The sequence below is a fragment of the Populus alba genome, chromosome 3 (genome assembly GCF_005239225.2).
Source record: "Populus alba chromosome 3, ASM523922v2, whole genome shotgun sequence".
Classification (NCBI taxonomy): domain Eukaryota; kingdom Viridiplantae; phylum Streptophyta; class Magnoliopsida; order Malpighiales; family Salicaceae; genus Populus; species Populus alba.
In genome coordinates this window covers 10,628,823-10,653,398 of record NC_133286.1, presented here as the reverse complement: position 1 = coordinate 10,653,398, position 24,576 = coordinate 10,628,823, and the positions used below count along the sequence as shown (strand labels likewise).

The 24,576-nt window shown below is 29.9% G+C and overlaps 1 protein-coding gene and 2 non-coding genes across 3 annotated transcripts; 1 reads left to right on the top strand and 2 right to left on the bottom strand.

The window, feature by feature from the left end:
- Positions 1-17,387: 17,387 nt before the first annotated feature.
- Positions 17,388-17,469, bottom strand: TRNAS-GCU (transfer RNA serine (anticodon GCU)). The gene has a single exon. It is a non-coding gene; the product is annotated as a tRNA-Ser (tRNA).
- Positions 17,470-20,265: 2,796 nt separating this feature from the next.
- On the top strand, positions 20,266-22,694 carry LOC118037983 (RING-box protein 1a). The gene is made up of 5 exons (XM_035044181.2): positions 20,266-20,469; positions 20,562-20,612; positions 20,699-20,758; positions 22,282-22,353; positions 22,442-22,694. The coding sequence occupies exons 1-5, from the start codon at positions 20,358-20,360 to the stop codon at positions 22,477-22,479; spliced, it is 333 nt and encodes a 110-aa protein (XP_034900072.1). The 5' UTR covers positions 20,266-20,357; the 3' UTR covers positions 22,480-22,694.
- Positions 22,695-24,236: 1,542 nt separating this feature from the next.
- Positions 24,237-24,318, bottom strand: TRNAS-GCU (transfer RNA serine (anticodon GCU)). The gene has a single exon. It is a non-coding gene; the product is annotated as a tRNA-Ser (tRNA).
- Between the last annotated feature and the right edge of the window lie 258 nt (positions 24,319-24,576).

Genomic DNA, 24,576 nt, shown 5'->3' with positions numbered 1-24,576 from the left:
ATACAAAAAGAGATATATTAACTATTTTATTTTTTATTATATAATAATACATAATAGATATCCAAAAACCGATTAATAGTTTATAAATATTTAAATTTTTTTATCCCATAAATAATAAGTAAAATATAAATATCAAAAACTCTAATCCACAAATAATATTTGGAAAGGTGTTTGCTAGTCATCTTGAAGATTACAATATAAGTTGTAAATCCTTGCAGATACTACAAATACTGAAGATTAATGGTGCAGATATTACAGATATTGAATATTAATGTAGCAGATACTACAACATCAAGAGACAATATACAAGATCTTGTAGTTATTATATTGCCTTTTATATATATATATATATATATATATATATATATATATATATATTATATATATATATATATATATATATATTATGTCTCTTAACTAGTTTAGATGAACATGTAATTATTATTTATTTCCTTCATGATCAAGGACATACATAATCAAATCTAGAAGTTGCCACGTTAGAAACTGATTCTAGTCTATATATACTTGCACTCTGCCATCAGTAAATTGATGATTAAGAGATTATACTTCTCAAAATTTCTACATGGTATTAGAGCTAGGTTTCTATCATTAATTAAGCATTAGTTTTTACTCTTATAGAAGAATTTTCTATAGCTATTATGGAAGAAAGTTCTACCTCAAAGGTAACTCCTCTTTTCAACAATAATATTGATGACACCAATACTGCTCAACGATTGAGTGTAGTTTTACTAAATGAATTCAATTATCTTTCTTGGTCAAGAGCCGTCACTATTGTTCTCAGTGGAAGATCAAAATTGGGATTCATCAATGGTTCAATTTCATCTCCAGATATGGAATCTTTCGAATACAAAATATGGTTATCCAAATATCAGTTGGTGATGTCTTGGATTCTTAATTCTATGGAACGAAACTTGGCTGAAATTTTCAACTACTTTGAATCCGCACATGATTTTTGGAATGCCATTCGTAATATGTATGGCAACCAAAACAACGCGGCATAAATTTTTCAGATTCACCATGAAATTGCAAATCTTCATCAAGACAACAAACCATTTGTTCAACTATTAGGAAATTTGAAAAGTCTATGGAACGAACTAGAGATTTATTACCCTCACACCTGTAATGTTGTTATCCTATGCAGAAGAACAGAGGAAGATAGAATTTTCCAGCTCTTGGCAAGTCTTAGTTCTGACTTTGAAGATCTACAGAGCCATATCCTAATGAACCCAAAACTGTCATCTTTGCAATTTGTGACAATAACGGTTCAGCGTGAAGAAATTCATAGGAAGCTGATGAATCACGAAACTCAGTCTAGAACAGCAGCTACCCGTGGTTATCATGTTAAAATAATGCCATGTAGTGAAAAATTTAGTTCTAGTATGCCTGAGCATGTTTTTTTATATCAAAACAAGTAGGTGATGACATATCATTAAAAGGGAAAACATTCAGAGTTTAAGTGCATCAATTTTCATACTACTGGACACCTCACTGACCGGTGTTGGCAGCTACATCTAGAACTCAAACCCAGATTTTCTAATAAGAAAAGAGGACTTCGAAGGAGAACGAATTATAAAGCACATCTGGCAGATTCAACTCTGTCAACTGAAAACTTCGTTGCCAACCTCGCTGCCTTAGTACAAGATTTTACCATATATTTGTAAGACAAATATAGCCATGGAAAGATACAGTTTGGAATCACTAGAACTGCTGGATAAGAACAACATCAACACAATTAACTACACTGATCAATCAACTCATAAATTTTCTAGCAAAGATAGACATAAACATCAGCAAAGGTATTCTGACTGCTTTTATGATTGCATTAGAACTTGATAATATGCATGATCTTTGGATTGTTGATTCTGGAACCACTAATCATATGTCAAACAAGTTGATAAATTTCTCTAACCTTGAAAGATTTGTTTTTCCTGCCTTTATTTCGATAGCAAATAGAAAGGGGTCTCCTGTGAAAGGTAAAGGAAAAATCAAGATTGTCTTTGAAATCATGTTTGATGTTCTATTTGTTCCTTCTTTTCCTTTTCAATTACTCTAGATCAGTAATATAACTTTTACTTTCAGTTGTGATGTAATTTTCACTCATCACAAGGTTATATTTCAAGATCGATTAACCAAAAAGAATATTGGTGAAGGTTTTTTCTTGCATGGTCTCTACTATTTTTTTCAATATAATTGCATTCCCAAAAGCATTTAGACTAGTTTCAAAACATCATACGAGCCACTCTTATGGCATCATTGTTTAGGACATCCTTCAGATTGCAAAATAAATTTAGTTTCCATCTCGAAACCTCTTCAATGTGAGATTTGCATTTTTCAAAAGCATCTAAACTTCTGTTTAATAATTGTACTACACATGTAACATATGCGTTTGAACTTATACACTCAAATGTATGGGGACCTTTCAATATGTTTCTGATGGTTATAAATATTTTGTAACTTTTATTGATGATTTTTCTATAGTCACATGGGTGTATTTGTTAAAGGATAAGGGTGATGTTTTTTCCTGCTTTTAGGATTTTCATACGTTAATTATAAATCAATTCTTTGGTCATTTTAGAACATTCTGATCAGATAATGGCTCAGAATACATATCCAAAAACATGACATATTATTTACATTATAATGACATATTACATCAAACTAGTTGTATGGGTATACCACAATAAAATGGAGTCTCTGAATGGAAAGATCATGATCTACTTGAAAAAACTCATGCTATAATGTTACAAATGCACGTTTCAAAGGGGTTTTGGTCATACAATATTCTTATGGATATCTATCTCATAAATCGCTTACCCAGCCACGTGCTGGATTTTAAATCTCCTCTTGAAGTTTTGCAGGTTCCAATTCCTAAATTAGCACATCTGAAGGTATTTGGATGCTTAGTTTTTGTGCACTTACCCTCATCAAAACGAGACAAGCTTGATTCCAGAGCTATTAAATGCATTTTCTTATGGTATTTTCAAACACAAGAGGGATATTGATGTTATGATCCCTCACAAAAAAAAAAATGTATGTTTCAAGATATGTTAGATTTTCTGAAGATACTCCTTATTACCCTGCCACATATCAAAAAGATGATGATTTTAACTTGTTTCCACTGCCTAGTTCCAGTTATAATGATTAGAATGTATGCTCTCTATCGCAATAGGTTCTGAAATTCTAGATATTAAAGTTCAGCCTGTTGTTGATCAATCTCCTTCCACCACTGTTGAGGATCTTGTAGGTGCATGTTCAGCACTTGATGTTTTTCAGCCTATTAGAAGATCATATTATTCAAGGTGATCAAGTTCCTAGAATATTGTCTCACATAACAAGTCAGCCTCCTCCTATATTATAAGAGTATGTAATATATACTGTCAAGCATCCAGTATTTAAAGTTCCGTCATATGATAAATTTTCCTCGGATCATCGAGCCTTCCTCACCTCTATCTCTAAAGAACACGAACCCAAGTCATTTCAAGAAGCTTAATCCTAAGTTGTATGGTAGCAGGTTGTGATAAAAAAAAGTTGAGTGCAATTGCTGATAATCAAATATGAAGCAGTATGCCTCTTCCTGTAGGTAAACATGCAGTTGGTTGTTGCTGGATTTGCAAGACAAAATTCAACTCAGATGGAACAATTAAAAGGCATAAAGCCTCGCTTGTAGCTCATAAGTTCTCGCAGAAATTTGGAATCGACTACAAGGAAACCTTTGCTCTAATTACGAAAATGACTATTGTCTGTGTCTTATTATTTGTGGCAATTAATTAGGCTCGGTCATTATATCAAATGGATGTATGCAATGCATTCCTGTATGGAGAACTTGAAGATGAAGTATTCATGAAGCTACCCCTAGGACATCCACAAAGTCACTCTCCAAACCTGGTCTACAAACTTCATAAATCCATCTATGGATTGAAACATAATCCAAGAGCATGGCTTGCCAATTTAAGTGTTGCTTTACAAACACTTGGTTTCACAAAAAGTAATGCTAACTCTTTATTGTTTATTCAACAGAATTCTACAGATAAGTTGATTATGCTTATATATGTAAATGACTTAATTATCATGGAAAGTAATGAAACATCTGCAACAACAATTCTCCATTAAAGATCTTGGGAAGCTGAAGTATTTCCTAGGGATAGAAATGGCTACTTCCAGCAAGGGTGTGTTTCTTAACCAATAGAAATATATCTTAGACATGGCATATGATGTTGAAATGCTGCATACCAAGCTAGCTATTACTCCTTTGGATAACAAGCTGTGGCTAGATTCATCAAGCAAACCTTTCCCAACATTCACTACTTATCAAATGATTGTTGGAAAGTTGATTTACTTGACAATCACTGGACTAGACATTACATTGTTGTTAGCTTATTAAGCCAATACATGCATGCTTCTACAGCTCAACATCTTGACATGATGAAGCGTATTCTGCGATACTTGAAAGGGACTATTGGTCGTGATATTATTATGACACGCAATGGACATACAAATATTATAGGATACATAGATTCTGATTGGACAAGAAATGCATTAGATACACATTCTACCACTAAATATTGCATGTTTGTTAGAGGTAATTTAGTGTCTTGGAAGAGCAAAAAACAATAGGTGGTCACGTGTTCAAGTGCTGAAGCTGAATATGGCTCAATGGCATCTGTTTCATGTGAATTAATTTAGCTTAAGAATCTACTTGCAGATCTTAGTTTTTTCTCTCATACGCCTATGATCTTATTTTGTGACAATCAAGCTGCTATGCATATTACCTTTAATCTAGTGTTTCATGAATGCACAAAACATCTCGAAGTAGATTGCCATTACATTTGTCAACAGGTTCAAGCTAAACTTATTTTGACATCCTATGTGCACACTTATGATCAACTTGTTGATGTGTTTACCAAAATTCTTCCATTTGGTCAGTTTTATCGTTTTCTCAGCAAGCTTGGATCAGTTAATCCACTAGATCCAGCTTGAAAGGGAGTCTTGAAGATTATAGTATAAGTTGTAGATCTTTACAGATATTGCAAATACTGAAGATTAATCATGTATATACTACATATACTAAAAATTAATGGAGCAAATATTATAGCATCAATAAACAATATACAAGATCCTGTAGTTATTATATTGCCTTATTTATGTTATGTCTATTACCTAGTTTAGATGATTATGTAATTATTATTTATTTCCTCCATAACCAATGACAGAATCAAATCTAGTAACGTCATGTTAGAAACTAAGTCTAGTTTATATATACTTGTACTCTATCAGTAAATTGATGATTGAGAGATTATACTTCTCTAAATTTCTACAAGTCACATGTAAATATCCATGTCTGCACTGAAATAGCAAACAATATCTTACTGCTTTGAACATGTATGACTTTGAATCTCTAGGGATAATGATAAATGATACGGAGAAAGTGTTACTTAGGGATGATAATTTAACAACTATGGATACCTATCCAATTTGACTTGAATGGAAAGATTTTTTTTAAATAATTAATATATGGGATGAAACTTGGATATTTAAGATTTTTATAATGAGTAAGATATGGATGTTTGTTAAGTCCTTATATGACATGAAATATTATTTATTTATCATTTAATGTATACATACTACATGATAAGTAACATATTTTTTCCCTGATGAATAATAAACAATATGTATGCGTGTATGTATAGATCTATTTACATTTTTATTTTATGATGAATTTAGAAAATAAATATTCAAGACTCCATGAATTAAACATAAATATCTAACTTATTTAGTGATGAGTAATATTTGGATTTTCATTCTCTCATTTTATAAGGAAATACAAACAAAACAATCATATTTGAAAATTTATCTTTAATCTTGAATTCAATAATAATAATTTAGATTGGATGATGAAAAGAAAAGGATAATATGTAATTAGGATTTCTAAAGGAAATATTTTTAATTCAGGAAAGAAATATACACTCAGTTTTAATTTAATTGAACAAAGGTTTATTGAAATATTTTTTAGAACAAAGAAACATTAAATTAAACATAGTCAATATTGATAACAAAAAATTACTTAATTGTTTCTCAAACTTAAGAGATTATTTAATTTATTTTGAAAACCCAAAGGACTAGTTTATAATTTATTCTATTTTTGGTGAAAACATCCTGCAGGCAAAAAGGGAACGAAGTCAACTCGCGGGCCTCCATCGAATTAATTGTGAAAACATAGCTAATATATAATAAAATATATGTGTTTTTGCTGGTCCGTCTCATTAAAAATTATTAAATCAACTAAAAGATGTAGGGTATGTTTAATCATTTATATAAATAGTAAATTAGATTAATATATTATTTTAATTGTTTTATAACCAGTTATGTATAGTAGCTCAGTAGTCGCGGGTTTGATTTTTTCATGGGAGCGAAATTATTGACCTCTACATAGAATATTTTATTATTAAATAGTATTAAATGCGAAGGATTTGAACCAATTTTTCTAGATGAATTGGGTATAATACTAGTTTTTCTAACAGATAATTTAAATGTGGAAATTTACCCTTTAAAAAAATATTAAATGAATAGATCATAAATTATGAGATTTTACTATTTCTAATTTTTCTAAAAAGAATACCTCTATCTTATATATTATTTTATGATAATATTAATGCATTTTTATACCTATATTATACGTCCTCATATTACATTGATATAACATGTATTATTAAAATTAAAGATATGTAATATTATCTATCATAGTATTGCTTACATATTGATATTATAATCTAATTTATTTGAAATACTATGCAAATTAACCTATTTTAATCGACATGCATCTTCAAGCATAAATATACGAGATAGTGTGTGTGTATATATATTAACTAATAGGGAAAGTATTGTAGTTTTTCCCAAATATTTTTTGTTTTGTTTTTTTTTTTTTTTGTTTTTTTTTTACTTTTGTTTTTTTTCTTTTTTTTTTTTCTTTCCCCACATTTGTTTTTTTTTTTACATGTTTTTTTTTAAGATTGTCTTCTTCTTCTTCTTCTTTTTTATTTTTTTTTTGTTTTTGTGTTTTAAAAAAAAAACAATTATTTTTGTTGATTTTTTTAATATTGAAGTGGTTAAAAATTTAATTATATAGTTTTTTTCTTTAAAACATTATGGATTACTACAATGTTTTCCCACAAGGTTTTTTGTATATATAATTTTTTTTTTCCAAAATGGTCCTTATCAATTTTTTTTTTTTTCATATTGAGCTAGTTGAGAATTTTACTTTATATTTTTTTTTTTAAAATACTATGGATTATTACAATGTTTCCCCATATTGTTTTTGTTTTGCTACAGTGTTTCCTCACATATTGTTTTTCAAAATTATCTTTGTTGATTTTTTTTTAATTTTGAGCTGGTTGAGAATTTAGCTTTAACTTTCCCTACTTGTTTTTTTTTTTTTTCAAAATTATCGTTTTTTTTTTAGAATTGTTTTTGCTGATTTTATTTTTTTAAAATGAAGTTTGGATTAAATTTAGTTTTGTAATTTTTTTCTTTAAAACACTTTAGATTGCTACAGTGTTTCCCTGTATTTTTTATGATTTTTTTTAATTTTTTTTAAATTATCTTTGTAATTTTTTTATATATTGAGCTAGTTGAGAATTTAACACTATAGATTACTACATTGTTTCCATGCATAGTTTTTTTTTTCCTTTTTTTTTTTTGTTATGATTTTTTTAAAAATCTTCTTTATTAATTTTATTTTTTTAATATTAAACTGGTTAAAAATTTAGTTTTATAGTTTTTCCCTTAAAAATATTATGAATTTCAATAATTTTTCTCCATATAATTTTTTATTTTATTTTTTTCACAAACACATAATAATACACAAATATATCAGAAACCCGTGTATCGCACTGGTATGGCATGTAGTGTGTGTATTATGAAAGAATAATTGAGTGGCATGTTATTTGTTATTGACTCTAGGTAGGGATAGGGCCACATGGGGCTTAATATTATAAGGGAGGCGGGATTGAGTGTTGGCAACAAAAGTCAACAGCTAGACGTACCAAACTCAGCACCGTCCATGAAAATTGAGCCGTTTGGAACGCGTTGAAATTTTTTTTTTTTAAAAAATTTATTTATTATTTAAGATTAATTTTTTTAATATTTTTATATTATTTTAATGTATTAATATAAAAAATAATTTTTTAAAAATAAATAAAATAATATTTTAATATAATTTCAAGTAAAAAATAATTTTTTATCACACTTTTAAATACCTCATAATAAAAATAGAAACAAGCCTGTCAACTTTTTACCTCTAGCTTATTAATAAAAATATCCCCAGCAAGAAGTTTTTTTGCAAGTAACAATGGAAAAAAAAAAAATATAGGCTATGGTGTAAGGAATAATCACATTCACATAGATTATGTTGTTTCTAACTATACAAAATTAATATGTTACACTGTTGATTTTTTTTCATTTTTATTTTAATTTGAAATTTAAAATAAAATTTGTTTTCTATAAATAAAAATAATTGATTTATTAACTTTATTTTATTTTTAATAATTATTAATGAAAATTGTATTTAATTTAAACTTCAAATAGGATTCTTTAACATATTAGGCGACAGTTATCAATAAAAATAATTAGTTGTAGTCAAATTACAATGCATTAAGATTCCTTTAATTAATAATTATAATAATTATCAATAAAAATGATTAGTTGTAGTAATTATAATTTTTTATAAGATAGCTTATTATAAATAATTAAATTTCAATAGGTTTATTTAATTTAGTAGGTAATTAATAGTTATTATAATTATCATTGAAAATAATTAGTTATATTCAATTAAAAATTTAGTAGGATTATGTTGTAGTCGATTTTAATTTCAATAGGATTCTTTAACTTAGCACATTAATTAGTAATTATAAAAAATAAATTGGAAACAAAATGTAGTAATCAATTGTTTCCGTAGCTAAAATTTTTGAAAAAATATTTTTTGATAAAAACTAATTAAAAAAAATTCAAAATAAAAATCAGATAAAATAAAAATATTTTTTATACATTTTTCAGCAGGTTACTTGTTCTCGACAATTAAAAAGAAAGTCAAATAGCGTGAGGATTTCACTGTAATTCTAAACACAGATTGTTGTGAAATTACTCTTTTTACCCTTTAGTGACTTAAATTTAAGCATTCGGTTTAGGGGTGTTTGGGTCTTTTTATCTGGCTCGAAGGTCCTTATAAGATTGTTTAGTGATGTATACCTCTTTTCCACTTTTTAACTACAGTAAAACTACTTTTTTACCCCAAGAATCAACAAAATTTAGAACTGTTAACCAAGAGCTTTCTTAGCTTTTCATAATATTTGTAATAGTAAAAATATTTCTTTGCTTCCAAGATAAAAAAAAAAAAAAGGATGGGTTGTTAGACAAGGGTATTACTGGTTTTCCCAATTTCCATGTATAATAAAATAACACTTTTAGTCTCAAAAAAGACAAAAAATAAGATTTGGTTTTGGGGGTATTTTGATATTTTTACATGGTATTTTGTATAGTTAAAAGGACCATGGAGGGCGTTTAGTATTTTTCACGTTTTATTTGTTAGTTTTTAATCAAAAAGTTGCTAGAATGTGTTCCTCACACCCCGCAAATGGGTGGCGTCTATGTTATTAAGGAGGCGAGTTTAACACTTCTTGGTGGCCAAATCTAGCCATCCGCCTTCTAATTGGATGCACCGCCGTGCTCTCTTCCACATCATGTGGTGCATGTAGATAGATAATGGTTAGATTGTCGTTGATCAATGATCGTTGTTTTAGTTTTTTCTTTCTTATCTCTCCTGATAGCTATAGTGCATAATTGTCTTTTTGTTTGTTGTTTATTAAATCAGACATGCTTGCCATACCAAGCACCTTGGATCTTTTCATAAGCTCTGAACGCTTTTGATGGGGCTAATGTTATCTTTTCACAATAAGTTAAATTATCATTTTGCCTTTTAGTTGAAAAAATTCGAAGCCTTAGTTATGGAGAGTATTTTAGTATTTTTCATGGGTTTCATTGGTCATTAAACATTTAAGTGGGGGTATAATAGTCTTTTCATGATTATTTGCATAATAAAAATACTATTCCACCCCCAAGGTTAACAAAATTAAGACCTGTTATCCAAGGGTTTTTTAATTTTTCACAAACTGTTAAATAGTTAAAATACATTTTTAGTTTTGGAAAAGATTAAAAAAAAAAAAAAAAAAAGCGCTTGCATGTGAGGGTTTTTTTGTTCTGTCACACTGTTTTTTGTGTAATTTTCTATAATCATGAGGGGCATTTTGGTATTTTAATATTGTTTTTAAAGTTGAAAAATTACATCGGACCGATGTTTACTTGGGTCTGACAAACATGCCAAACCCAAGTAACGTGGGTCTGGTATGTTTGCCAACACAGGTCTGGCATGGTTTGCTAAATCTAAGGACCATAGGTCCAGCAACCTATCTAAAAGTGTATTGTGAACCAAGATACAGTTCACTATAAAACTTTCACAGTAGATGTTCCAAGCTTTGAAGGCTTAGGATGAGACATTTTGATATTTTGACATTGTTTTATTATTTTTAAATTCTAAAAGTTGTGCTAGACCTATGTTTTCTTGGGTCTGGAGACCCAAGTAACGTGAATTTAACATAGTTGCCAGAACCGAGTCGCTTGGGTTTACATTTGGATCTAGCGTGGTTGTCAGATTCAAGTTACTTGGGTCTGCATGGTTATCAAATTATACGTTACTTGGGTTTAGCAAATAGTTGAGCAGAGATTTAAAAATTAACTCATTTAGTTAGATTTAATAATACTATTAAAATATTTTTTATAATTTTAATATTTTTTTACATTTAAAAAAAATAATATTGACTCGTTACATAACATATTCCAATATACTAGTATAACCTATTGACTTTCATGGTTCGGAATAATGCAATTTAGAGTTTTATTATTGAGAACAGCACAAACGATGTGGTTGCATTGTTCCCAAACAGAGTATCACACTAATGTTTTATTTTTCTAATTATTTATCTAAACATGCTCCTTTGTTAAGAAAATAGTTTTAGAATGTGTTGAAAAAACCCTGGCTAGTATATCAAACAATTCTTTTTATCTATTTTATCTTGAAATTTTGAATTTCTCAACTGGAGTCCTTCTATAAGAATTATGTCACAAAAAAAAAAAACAAACAAATTCCCTGTAAAATGACATTATTCTTTTTTTATTTATAAAAGGAGTATAATTTGAATGGAACTTATGGTAATTATGGATTAAAAGACTTAATTGAAAATTTGTGAAACTTAAATGATAAAATTGACATAAAATTTATTTGAGAGGGGGAAATTATCAAGGTTTCTTACTCTTTCTACCTATTCAAATTCTTCAATTCTACCTATTCAAATTTTTCATTAATTATATTAAATCATCATCTAGATTTATATTTGACCTGAAACATATATTGCTATAATATACTAAAACTTTACCTTTTATTCTAAACTCAAAATAGCATTGTTTGAACTATTGTTGAATAATGCAGATCTCACATAAAAATATAATTGTCCTAATGATGAGTTGGTTTTTTTATACCCCGAGCTGCGAGAGTAGTGCACGGGACATTCCTCAGTAGAAACAATATAGTATAAATTAATGTGAAATAAATTAATGTAACTCCTTAAATAAGTTACTTGAACTTGAAAACGAGTTATCAGGATGGAATCTAGACAACTTGCCATGTATCTTGAGCTTTTGCGCTTCTCCATACATAAATTAACATTGCTGTTAAAAAGAAAATATAGCAGCGTGACTTAAATTCAAAACGATCCAAAAAGTTGTATATGCACAGAAACATAAATCGGAGGTGTATTATTAAAGAAAACAAAAACAGTTTGATAGAAGGAGAAAACAGCAACATTAGAAGTAGGAGTTATTATTTTTGGTTTTGATTCAGTTTTTATCAGAAAAAAATAACCAAATTAAATTTAAAAAAAAAAACCAAAATCGAACGAAACCGGTTCAAACCGACCAGTTCTCAGTTTGGTTTTTTTAGAAAAAAAAAACTAGTTCAAACCTAATTTGACTTGGTTTTTCGGTTTGACTTGGTTTTTTTTCTAGTTTTTTTTTTTTTTTGGTTCGTTTTTTTAGTTTCAAATTTATAAAATCAAAACCAAACCTATTAATTTTTTTTAAAATTCCTAATCGAGTTTTTTTTCATAGTTCGGTTTTTTTGTTATTTTTTTGTTCAGTTGTTCTCTTTTTTCAGTTTTTTTACTCAAATAGTATTATGTTATTAACATCAAATCTAATATAACCTTTGATCTAGCCTAAAACTCGTCTTAAAAGTTTGATGAACGAACTTATTAATTACCTGGTTAATTTGGGTTTTGAATAAAAATATAATAAAAATAGTTTCGTTTTGTTTTTTTTAAAAAAAGATATCAATAGGTTTTGAATTAAAAAAAATATTGAAAATATATAGCATTGTTTGATTTAAAAAAATATATCTCAAAATCATATTGTTTTTGTTAAAAAGATATCAGTTCGATACGAAATTCAGCTAGGATTTTAGGTTATCTCTAAGTTTTATATCTATGAAAATAATTTGTTGGACGGGCAAATGGGTTCCTTAGAATCTAACCCAAATTTACCCATCGGAGAGATTGTACAAGTGGTTCATTTAAAGCACTAATTTCACACAGCTCCATTCTTAAACATCACATATATCTCACAAGAAAGGCTAGAATATTCGTAATAAATAAAATAAAAATAAAGAAAAAACAAGACAAGCTATACTTTTCTTGCATTCATTAACGTATTCCATTTTAATGACGCGCTCTGCCAGACCAGCTCCGTAGCAGTGGTTATATCTCAGATTTACATAGATATGCGTGAGGGATCGCAACCAATTTAATACCTTCATTAATAATGAGGATATGTGTATTTTTATGTTTTAAAATATTTAAAAAATAATAAATTTTTTTAATAATTTTAGATCATATTAAAAAAAAAAATTTAAAAATAAAAAAATATATTATTTTGATATATTTTTAAGTAAAAAATATTTTAAAAAATTATCAGAACTACAATTCTAAACACAGAGGGTATCAATCTCTTAATGCTACAGCCAACTAACATGCAAGAACAATCTTTCAAGTCTAAGATCAGATTGTATAGAAGAAAAGGAAAAAAGAAAAGGAAAATATATATTACATTTTATTTAAACTTAATTTCTTACGGCTTGAAACAAAAAGAAGGAAAATATAGATTTTAAAAAAAGACGAAAATATTTAGAAGCAAAGAAAGAAAGAAAAGAATGGCAATTAATCTAACATAACAGAGATTGATCCTAAGATCAGAAATTAAAAAAGAAAAACACCTTTTATTACATGATGAACGATCGAGAGGTGTTGGATCCAGCCACGGAAAGGAAGTTGGAGAAAGTAACACCTATGCCAGGAACAGCAAAAGAGGTCTCCATTGAAATCCTCTGGTTATAAGCCTCTATACTTGATCCAGACACCTTCATATCCTCCATGAGATTACGATGATATTCCTTGATCTTCTTTAACATGCAGAGGTACTGCAATTTCAGCCACCTCAGCCGCATTCTTCTTAGCATCCTCACTAAGAACATCCTTCGTCGAGGCTTTTCTCCTCCTAGACGTATTACGGGCAGCTTACGCCCACGTATAGATAGTCTCCGTCGAAGCGGCCACCGGGAAGCGGTGGCGGAACTGGTGTTTTTGAGAGGGATATCATTATCTTGAGCCATGTGATCGGTATGGGAAGAGGGATAGAATTTATGGGAAGGGCAAGTTAATAAATACAATACTCCTTAAGTTTTCATGCACAGTTGACTATATGGAGACAAAGGCATCTTGGGGTTTCTCTGGGGCCCAGAGAGGTTGAGTGTTTGTTTAAGTTATCAAGAGGACGCCCTTCCTCGGCGTTGCAACGAGGAGGAACGTGCGTTTTGTTTGTAGTCGCTCGTGATATATATGAAGACACATGAAATGCTTAATTATCAAGTACTCCCCAATTCACGGAGAGATGTGATGACTTAACTCGTTATTATTGTTTTTAAGAATCGCAGTTACGTTTGCAGTAAGATCGAAATTTGTCATGCATTTAGGGAGACCTTAATTAATTTTTAGGAAACGTAAGAAGATATGCCTTGAGTTAGTTGAATCTAGGGAGGGAAAACAGGATCCACATGGATTATTCAAGGAGCTTTTTCCACGTTAGCACGGTGAGCTAATTTATTTCTCAAACTAGTATAATTAGAAAATTAATTTTTATTTTAGCATGGAAACAGTGGTCGCGCAACCTATTAAAATTTCATAAATTTTCATTCTTCCATTCATTTCCCAAATAATTAACCTATACAAAAAAAAAAAAATGAGATCTCAAAAAATAAGAGATAAGAGAAAAAAAAATAAAAAAAATAAGGCGTCGAAACCATACTAGAGCTCCGATAATAAAAATCTCAGTACTATACCACAAAAATATCTACAAGACGAATCCATAGACTCCATGTAAAACCACTTCGAAGTTGGTGATGAAATGCCAACAAATGAGCGTGTTACTGTCTTTACATTACGGTGTAACTCATCATCAACTTTAAAGTTGACTTTTTATGATGTCTATGAATTTATCTTGTCAATATCTTTTCAGTGATACTTAGAATTTTATCATTGGAGCTTTTGTATGTCTTTAACGTCTTTTTTTTAATTTATTTTCTCTCTTTTTTGGTTTTTTATTTTATAAACTTGATTGTAAAATATTTCTAGTTTTTTTATTAATAACATTCCAGCAAATTAACTAGTTTAAGCAAGTTCTCAACTTTTTGTTTTGAAAGACAAACAATATCGTTTATACAATTTCTTAGTAGCATATCGAATATAAATATTAAACGCAACTACGAAAGGCATGGCGTTCATATATGATATATATGAAACTTAATTCGCTTTTTGCAGATTGGTCCTGCAATTAACGACCAAAGGAGTACGAAGTCTTTTGCCGAACTCTTTGGTGACGATCAATGCCCTCCGTCGTATACTCCATGTAATTGCAAGGTTCTTGATGGTCCACGTACGTGACCATATTTTATGAGTGGGTTAGTTAGGTTGAGTGGTAGTACTTCATCAAAGGTTTAGTAACTTCGCCTTAGAAAATGTGCGTCTTTTTGAACATCAAGATTAATATTTAGAAAATTTTATTTCTTTTTTCCTGAATATATACAAGTATGACGGGAAGATTTTATGGTGCTGGCAAAATAATTAATGTTATCTGATCTGCTTTGAAGAAAGAAAGAATACATAATTTATGACTTATTAAAAGTGATAAAAATATTTGTCTAAATTTTATTTATCCTAGTTATATTTTTTTTAAAAAAAAATTGATTATGATAAACATCTAATAGGAAACTACTAGTTAATCTCAAACCACTATAAAATTACTCTCAAGTATAATATAGGAGTTCATTCTTTAAATTATTTAAAAAAAAAACTTTAATCTCGATTGAGCATGAAAATATCTCATACAATAAAATAGAAAAATATTAAATCTTTAATAAGACACATCGGTAAAAGGCTTTAACATTTCATTATAGTGGTGAACAGTGAAATGTCTTAGTCTCTTATAATTTGGTTCTCAAAATTTTTTTAATAATTTCATTTTTTTCATGTTGGATTTAATGAATATTGGACTTTATAATTTTTTTCAATATGAAATCATCTTAATTTTATGTTTCGGATTTGACAGTTTAACTTAAATTAACTTCAATAATTTTAATTGATTATTTTTTTCTCAACTTCATCCTTCAACATAGATTTAATTAAGAATTTGGCTTCATATTTTTTTTATGGGATTATCACGTTCTCATGACCTGAGTTGATTAAAAATTTGACTTCATACTTATGTCAAGTTAACCTAGGGTGACTTATGATATATTTTTTTAATTAACTTTTTTTTCTTCAATTTAATCCTTTAACATTAGGTTAATTGAGAATTATGCTTTATATTTATTTTTTATTTGTTTTCTATGAAGTTATCACGATCTTATGACCCATGTTAAAAGTTAGCTTTGTTGCCTTAAATCTTTATTCTTAAAAAAAAACATTTTCTTAATTTCATCTTTTGATATTAAGTTAATTGAGAATTAGGCTTCACAATGTATTTTAATTTGTATTCTATGAAGTTATTATGGCATTGTGACTTGGAAGATAGGTTTGGTCAGTTATCTTGGGTTGACTCGAGTGGTTTTTTCATGTCCTTTTTTTAATTGATTTTTTTAATGTCATTCTTTAACATTGAGTTGATTGAGAATTGATCTTCATAATTTGTTTTAATTTTCTTTATATATTGTTGTCTCGGTCTCATAAGTAAGGTTGACTTGACTTATTTTTCTAATTGAATTTTATTTTTAATTTTATTATTTAATATTGGGTTGGCTAAGAATTGAGCTTAATCATTTTTTTAAAAAAAAACTTTTCTTTCTATATGGTCACCAAGGTCATATGATTGGGGTAAAATATTTGATAGGTTAACCTGAGTCAATCCGAATAAACCCAAATAGATCCAATATATTATCATCTTAATATTTTTAAAAATAGTATTGATTTTTTTAGTCAAAGTACATTTCTAAAGTGTGACACGGTCAAACTCCAATCTTTTACCTCAATCGGTCGACTAGTTGGATCCAAATGTATTAATTGGTCAACCATTTGACATAAAAACCATAATTTTATAAAGTTTTTCTTCCAAATATATTTTATGATTCAAAATATACATCTTTGTCAAACTTGTTAACTCAAAAATAGATTAAATTAAAATCACAAAAGTTATTGTTCACACAATAATGAGTAATTTTAAGCAGTCAAATATGAGTCTACTATAACTAAATGAAGATTTACCCCGAATAGATTATGTGAATAGCCTAACAGATACATTTATGGACCAATATGATAGGTTTAGGCTCAAGAGGAGGTCTGGTTATATGAGACCAAAATAATAATTTAAAAAGACCATAATTTTTAATTCGACCGCTAAACTGTACTCAAATGTTTACAAGAATTTTTAGATGTTTTTTTTTTATATAATAATTATTGTATCACAACACGAACCATTAGATCTTTAAATATTAAAAACCTGTCAATGCATCCTGATTTTGATAATTTTAAAATTTTTAATGTTACTTTCAGAATCATTTAACTGATTAAGTAAAAAATGGCATGGTTTAAAACATCGATAACTATTTTATTGCATTTAGAAATGCGATTTAATTAAATTGTGTTTTGATCTTGCTGAACATATGTCAATTCCTATGCTAATTGGCCAATTTATCTTAAAAAAGCTGGGAGAGTAAAAATAAACGACGCCTGAGAGATTCGAACTCTCGCGGGGAAACCCCATGTACTTAGCAGGCACACGCCTTAACCACTCGGCCAAAGCGTCGTTACACATTTCTAGCAATTTTAATTTTAAGTCATTGGTTATTCTCCTTCGGCTCCAGCCCATCCACTAAAGGTGTATATACATTCACTAGGATTCAATAGCCTGTTTCAATACTCAGCTGCTCATGCGGCAGTTTTCCAAAACAAAAGGAAAGAGCATGATTAGTTCCTTATGCAATTTCTTATTTTCTTTCTCTCATCGCCATAAAGTATTATTGGATTTGATATCCGTAATTTTCCCGTAAGTGTAGACAATCACATCCACTGAAGTGCACTTGAATGGATCAAGTCTAGTTATTCAACTTGCCTTGCAACCCACAATATGTTTAATGAAATGACTATTAATAGGTAAATTAAAAATAGATATTAAATATTTCTTTAAAAGAAAAAATATATATGATTATTCAAATATTTAATCCAACTTTTCTTAATGTATCTTTTTATTTAAAAGTTACTAGATCATTAGTTTGTGCTACTGAAGATCAAATTAATTTTTTTTTTTAATGTAAGAAAATATCTAGGCATTGTTAATGCTTTTTCTAGTTGGAAAAAAAATAAACTCCGTGTGGACTGATACGATGTGATTTGGTTATCTTGGTAGGTCTAAAAACAACCTAAATGACTGGTGAAAATTTAGTTTGACTCAAAATAAATATTTAAGATGAAGTTTTTTTTTTTTAATGAATATTGATATGACAACAAAATGAATTGATTTGAGTCAACTCGAATAAACCTGTCAATTCACATACTGAGTCATAAAACAATAATAATCCTATAGAAATCAAATTAAACAAATTATAAAATTTAATGTTCAATAAACTCAATTGTCATAATCTATTTTTGGTTTAATTTTCAAAATTTATCATTTATCATTTTTTTAAAAAAACTAATAATTATAACAAGAAGATTGATGATTTGGCAAAAGTAGGCCAATGAGGATTTCAAATGTATATAAAAAAACAAGCTGTATTTTTGGATGGAATCAAGAGCTTAATTGCATTTCATTGTACTCAAGACTGGAAAAATAATATAGATTTAAGGTCAACTTAAATCATTATTAGACGAATCTGTATAAAAATTAAGCCTAGGGATATAATTAGATTTTTTAGTTGTCCAATTTGATTGAATTATAGACCAAATTAAAAGTTTAATTATGTTTAAAAATTAATTTGGGTCAAATCAAAGGATTTAATTAATGCAAGGACTTAATTATACTTTAAATGGGTCAAATTAATTTTATTAGAAACTTAATTGTTGAAAAATTAAGTTTGAGAGCCCCATGTAGGCTTAATTTAGAAGATTAGAATTTTAGTGGACCAAACTAAATTTTTACAAAGTCAATTGATTGAAATCAAAGATAAAATTAAAAAAAAAATAATGAAAGTTTATAGTCAATTAAAGATTAAATTGAATAAAATTCACAATCAAAGATTTTTTTAAAAAATATAGTAAACTTCATGGACTTAATTCAATGGAAAACAAGGGTGTAATCATCTCTAGGAAAACTTTTAAATGTATCTTTGATTAATTATTTTGATCTCAATATATTTTCCACCCTTGCCATCAAATTCAATGAGGGGTGAAATTATTTAAAAACAAAACTTAAAATAAAAGGATTTATAATTATAAAAAAAATTTAAATTCAATAAAATAAATTTAATCAAATGATTAGGGATAAAATTAAAAAATAAAATCAAATAAAAAAAGATAAAAGAAAATAAATAATACCCCTTACCCATGTGATAATTAAAAAAAAAATCAATGTTAAAAAAATTAAAAATGCCCCTTGAACTTAAACTTAGGCAAAAAACTTTTTTTAATCCCGGAGACTATTCAATAATTACCCTGTGTACAAAATATAAAAACTTGAAAATATCCTATAAATATTAGCTGTTTTTTTGTTTTCAAGGACATGGTGTAATTATACTTTACAATAAAATATAAAAATATTATTTTACCTCTCTAAATTTATGCTCAACCCTTTAATTTTTGAAAGGTAAAATCATACTTATACGTAGATTATACTCGGAGTTAAAAAAAAAAACCCATCACATTCAATAGCAGTTTTCAAAAAAAGCCTTTTTTTTTTTTGTAATAAAAACTATACTTATAGTAAAAGAAAAACAACTCATTATTTTGATCTCAATATATTTTCCGGCCCTAAAAGTAAATTTGGTAGTTATCCCTTGACGTCGATAATATAGATAGATTGTGGATATACATAAATTTATGCTAAACCCTTTAATTTTTGTAATAAAAACTATCCTTGTATACACACATATGTGTAGCAATTTGTTTCTTCAAATTTATTTAGAGGTGTGGTTATAATTTTTTTTTAAATAATTTTTTTTGTGTTAAAATGCACATCAATAATATATTTTTTTATTTTTTAAAAAATTATTTTTAATATCAGTACATTGAAGAAAAAAACAAAGAAAAAAAACCTGATGTGACCTGGCTAACCCAACTAATTGACTCGGCAAAACCTGGTCAAAAATCCAGTCACAATCTGTTAATTTTTATTTTTTTTAATTAAAATAATATCGTTTTGATTTAAAAAAAAAAAATTGATTCAAACAACTCGATAACTTGGTTAAAACCCAGAATTTGAACGAGATCTAAAAACTATACCATAAACAATCCAAATATTTGGTTAATATGTAAGTAACTTGTAAGAAAAATGTTATATGAAAAACAAGTTTCAAGAAAGAAATTAAAATATAAAAAATCCTAGTCGCCCTATGAAATTATTAGAAAGAGCAAATAAATCCACCTCCTCACGCTTCCCTTTTCACTATTCCACTATTTCTCTCTCTTTACCCGATTTTTTTTTTTTTTTTTTTTAAAGCCTCTTCAACTCGATCTCCTTAGTCCGGAGCCCAAACCCAGATGGACACGGACGTGACGATGGTTCCGGCAGGCGAGGCGAGCTCCTCTTCCTCAAGGAAACCGAAGCGATTCGAAATTAAGAAGTGGAATGCTGTTGCTCTCTGGGCTTGGGGTCTGTCTCTTTCCTTGTACTTCCTCTCTTTTTCTAACCCTTAAATTTTGATTTTTTTTTCCTTTTATGTTAATTATTTGATGGGTTTGCAGATATTGTGGTGGATAATTGCGCTATTTGTAGAAACCATATCATGGATCTTTGTAAGTCATGGCTTTCTTTCTTTCAAGATTCCAAGACTTTTCTTTTTTCTGTTTATTTGTTGATTACATCGTATGTATTTGTGTAGGCATTGAGTGCCAAGCAAATCAAGCTAGTGCTACAAGCGAGGAGTGCACTGTTGCCTGGGGTACTTGTTCTTCTTCTTTCTTGAATTTAGGGTTTTCTCTATGATGGGCACTTTGTTTTGAGCTTGATTGCATGTACTGCTACCCTTTTGTCACCTCTTTTATTTGAATTAGACAAGAACTTAATGTGATGGGTAAGGGTTTTCTTAATGTGATGGGTAAGGGTTTTCTCTTTGATGGGCACTTTGTTTTGAGCTTGACTGCATATGCTGGTGCCCTTTTGTCACCTCTGTTAATTGAATTAGACAAGGACTTAATGTGATAGGATCTTGTAATCGTTGTTAGCAGTGTTTGTTAGATTAGTGTGGTTGTGTTTCCTTTGCCCAGTAGGGTTTTAATTTTTTTTTTCTGTAGCTCTATGTATTTTCTTTGATGAGAAATACAGAAATATAAGGGTGAATAAGTCTGTGTGCAGAAACTAATGCCCTCTATGAGCTTGCAATGGTTCTATGTTAGGATGGTTAGCTGAAAGTCCCAAAGCCGAGGATGTCTGCAGTTAGGTGTCGATAACTGACATTACATCTGTTTCAAGGAGTTGGCTTTTTTGTGAGTACAGGGAATTCATTCTCTTAATAATTAAAGTTCTGTTATAAGATGATTTCACCTGAACATGACGCAATGACTCAGAACATTTGCTTATGCTAATTATCCTGATTGCTGCAATCGACTTCGGCTTTTCATATTTTTCAACGTTCCTCCTGGATATAGCATATGTGGATTGATAGTCTGATCCTGGACATGTGTTGTTAGTTGGAGCACCACAGGTTGCAACCCTGTTGGTCTATTAATAAGTAAACTATCAAACTTTATCTTTTTTATGAATTATGAGTGCTTGATAAGCTAATTATGCCCAAGTGTCAGAATTTAGTTTTCGCTTTTTCAGTACATTTATAAGTGCTTCCCTTGCGAGGCTTGTGTGCCTTGTAAGTGTTGTGCTGTTGCTTTTGATCAACCTGGTTGAAGTCACCATTTTCAGTTTTCAAGATGGCAATTTAGGAGAAAAATCTTGGTCTTGTATTTCTGCTTCTTTTTTCTTCTTCTTTTTAAATGATAGGGGACTTACACTGATCATGGCATTGTTTGGTAATCCATAATAACAGTGAGGGTCATGGGAGATCATGATTTTGTTTAATTTTAGCTCGCAATGATACAAGTTAGAAATGGTGGGTCAACATGCTGGTTTTGTAGCTGCCCTTCTCTTACTCTTCTGTCTATTGGTTATGACTGTTTATTTTTTAGTATGGAAACCATGGTTCCCTAGATAATTTCTTTATCACGTGAAAATCTAGCCTTATTACTGGAAATATGCATGGCACCTGATCTCGGTCTCTTTGTTTTGATAGCTAATCATATCAAACTTCTAACTATTGTTTTATTAATGATTATGTGGGTCGATGTGAAGCTTCAACGGTGTTGCTTATATGATCAATTCTGATTTGTTGCTTTGGTTTATCCTGTAGGTTTGTGTTTTGTTTGTTTTATCAATCTGCTTACATGTGCTAAGAGACTTGGTTTGTTATCACAGGTGTGTGCAACCATGCCTTCCACTTCCATTGTATCAGCCGATGGCTCAAAACCCGCCAAGTGTGCCCTCTCGGTACGTGGTAGAGAATGCATATGATTTCTTTGATTTATTTATTATATCCTCAAACACCTGAGCATTTATTTGTCTCTCACTTGTGCAGATAATAGCGAGTGGGAGTTTCAGAAGTATGGCCACTAAAGTTGATGGAGCAAGCAGAACGGCTGGATGGACTTCCTGTAGACCAGCACCTGGAAATAAAAGAACCTGTGGACGAAAATGTGTTTCTACTGACTTGACATTATATAAGATTATTAAAAGCAGCATATTGGATCATTATTGTATTTGTATGCTAAAGGTTTTTTTCAAGTCATTGGCCCCGATTTATGGGATGGGATGTTGCACAGTGCGCTCTACTGTTTGTGTGATCAAATTTATGTCATGATCAGGGTTTGTAATTGTACAATCTCAGAGTGGAGATTTGATTTCTCGAAATGCTGAAACCCACTTTCAAATTGCTTAGCTGCAGATTGGTTTCATATCATAGGTCATTTTTATTGGAGCTGTTAGCATCAATTTCAGGTTGAAGGGTACTGTTGCGCATGCCTTTAGGTCTTGGCCATGCAAGTAGAGCACTAAATCAACGTTTGAACTGTGGGTTTATTCTTAGGGAATGATGGAATGATGTTTTTGTGTTCTAAAAGTATTTAAAAAAGAAATTTCATGGGTTATCCAGTTCTATACCAAGTCAAATCAACAGGCACGGAGATAAACCTACGAAGATGAGGTCTCGCATTCTCCAACGGGACGCCTAGACATAGCTAAACTTCGATTCCTTGGACTCTCTTTTTATTTACAATGAGGACATAGATGCCATGCAGTAACCAGAAAAGAATCCAATTCCTGAGCCCACACTGGGAGTCAGAAAGGAGAGAGAGGATGAGATACTATACTCGTGAAGGAGGGAGTTCGGTCTATGGAGCCACCACCTTCGTAGGCCTTAGACTAAAGATAAGCGGAAAGAAAGCCTAGACCTAAAGTAAAGATCGGAGGACCTCCATCTCTCTTTGGGACAAAAGCCTGGCTTCGGTTGACCCCTTTTCGGTGGTAGTAAGAGCAGAGTCTTGGGTTGGTGCTTGGTGGAGTATTACTCCCGGCGCCCTTCTACAACATCCGGATATCTGTTGGTGTTTGTTGTCTTTCCAACTCCTTTTGGGCAAGAAGATGAACTCGGATCTTTTTTATTGTGCTTCCTCATTCCCGCTTCTCCTCCCTCGCTCCTCCGGCTACTTGTACTGACTCGGGTGAGAAGGACTAATTTCCTTCTATTGGGCAATATCAATAGTTCAGAACAGAAGTCAGCTTTCTTCTAAGGTAATTTATAGCTGACTCTCTAGAGTAAGGAAAGAGATAAGAACTCGGAAGGCGAATGCCTATTCTATTTTCGTATAGCACAAGCCCAACGGAAAGGTCTTTCAAACGGAGATTACACTGAAAGAGAATCATCAACTGAATCCGGAGAAAGCTCCCGTATCTGGAGAAGGAACAGCTTTTGTTAAATTAAATATTTTTTTTTGTTTTTAAATTAATATATTTTTAATATTTTATGTGTTAATGTGGAAAATGATTTTTAAAAATTAAAAAATATATATATTAATGTATTTTTAAGTGAAAAATATTTTTAAAAATAAGTAATTGCTATTTAGATTTTTAAATAACTTTTTAGCTTGTATGGTGTTGAAGCAGGTTCAAAGTGATCAATTTCCGATTAACCTTGAGAAGCATTGCATTGAAGTAAATGGAGTGGTCGATGAATGTTGCCCTAATGAGAAAAATGTTTACCTTTTAGCTCTGCTCTACTGATTAGGTTTTCGCCTCGCTCGTGGATTTTCCTATGGAGCAAATAGAGAGGAAAAGAACTCAAATTACGTAAGAAAAAGGGGTAAAAAGATGTTAAACGACGCCTGAGAGATTCAAACTCTCGCGGGGAAACCCCATGTACTTAGCAGGCACACGCCTTAACCACTCGGCCAAAGCGTCGTTACACTTTCCCTGCAATTTTACTTTGATTTTATTTGTGTTTTATCCTGGGCTCCAGCCCATCCACCAGCCTCCTCTTTTTCATACCGTGAAGGTCTTCCTAAAGCTCCATGTCCGGTTGCATTGATTAACCTGTTTCAATACCTGGCTGTTCTTTCAACAATTTGCTTAAAAAATTAAAAAAATAGCTCGACAACTTGCTTTTCTTGTGCAGTTTCTTCCTCTCATCATCACCTACTTGTTGGGAGCATGTATTTT

What these genes read in the sequence shown, in the direction of transcription:
- LOC118037983 (XM_035044181.2), top strand. Translation starts at nt 20,358, where the DNA reads ATGGACACGGACGTGACGATGGTTCCGGCAGGCGAGGCGAGCTCCTCT. An exon ending in GGAGTGCACTGTTGCCTGGG is followed by an intron (nt 20,759 to 22,281) that starts GTACTTGTTCTT and finishes TTGTTATCACAG; the next exon opens with GTGTGTGCAACCATGCCTTC. An exon ending in CCGCCAAGTGTGCCCTCTCG is followed by an intron (nt 22,354 to 22,441) that starts GTACGTGGTAGA and finishes TCACTTGTGCAG; the next exon opens with ATAATAGCGAGTGGGAGTTT.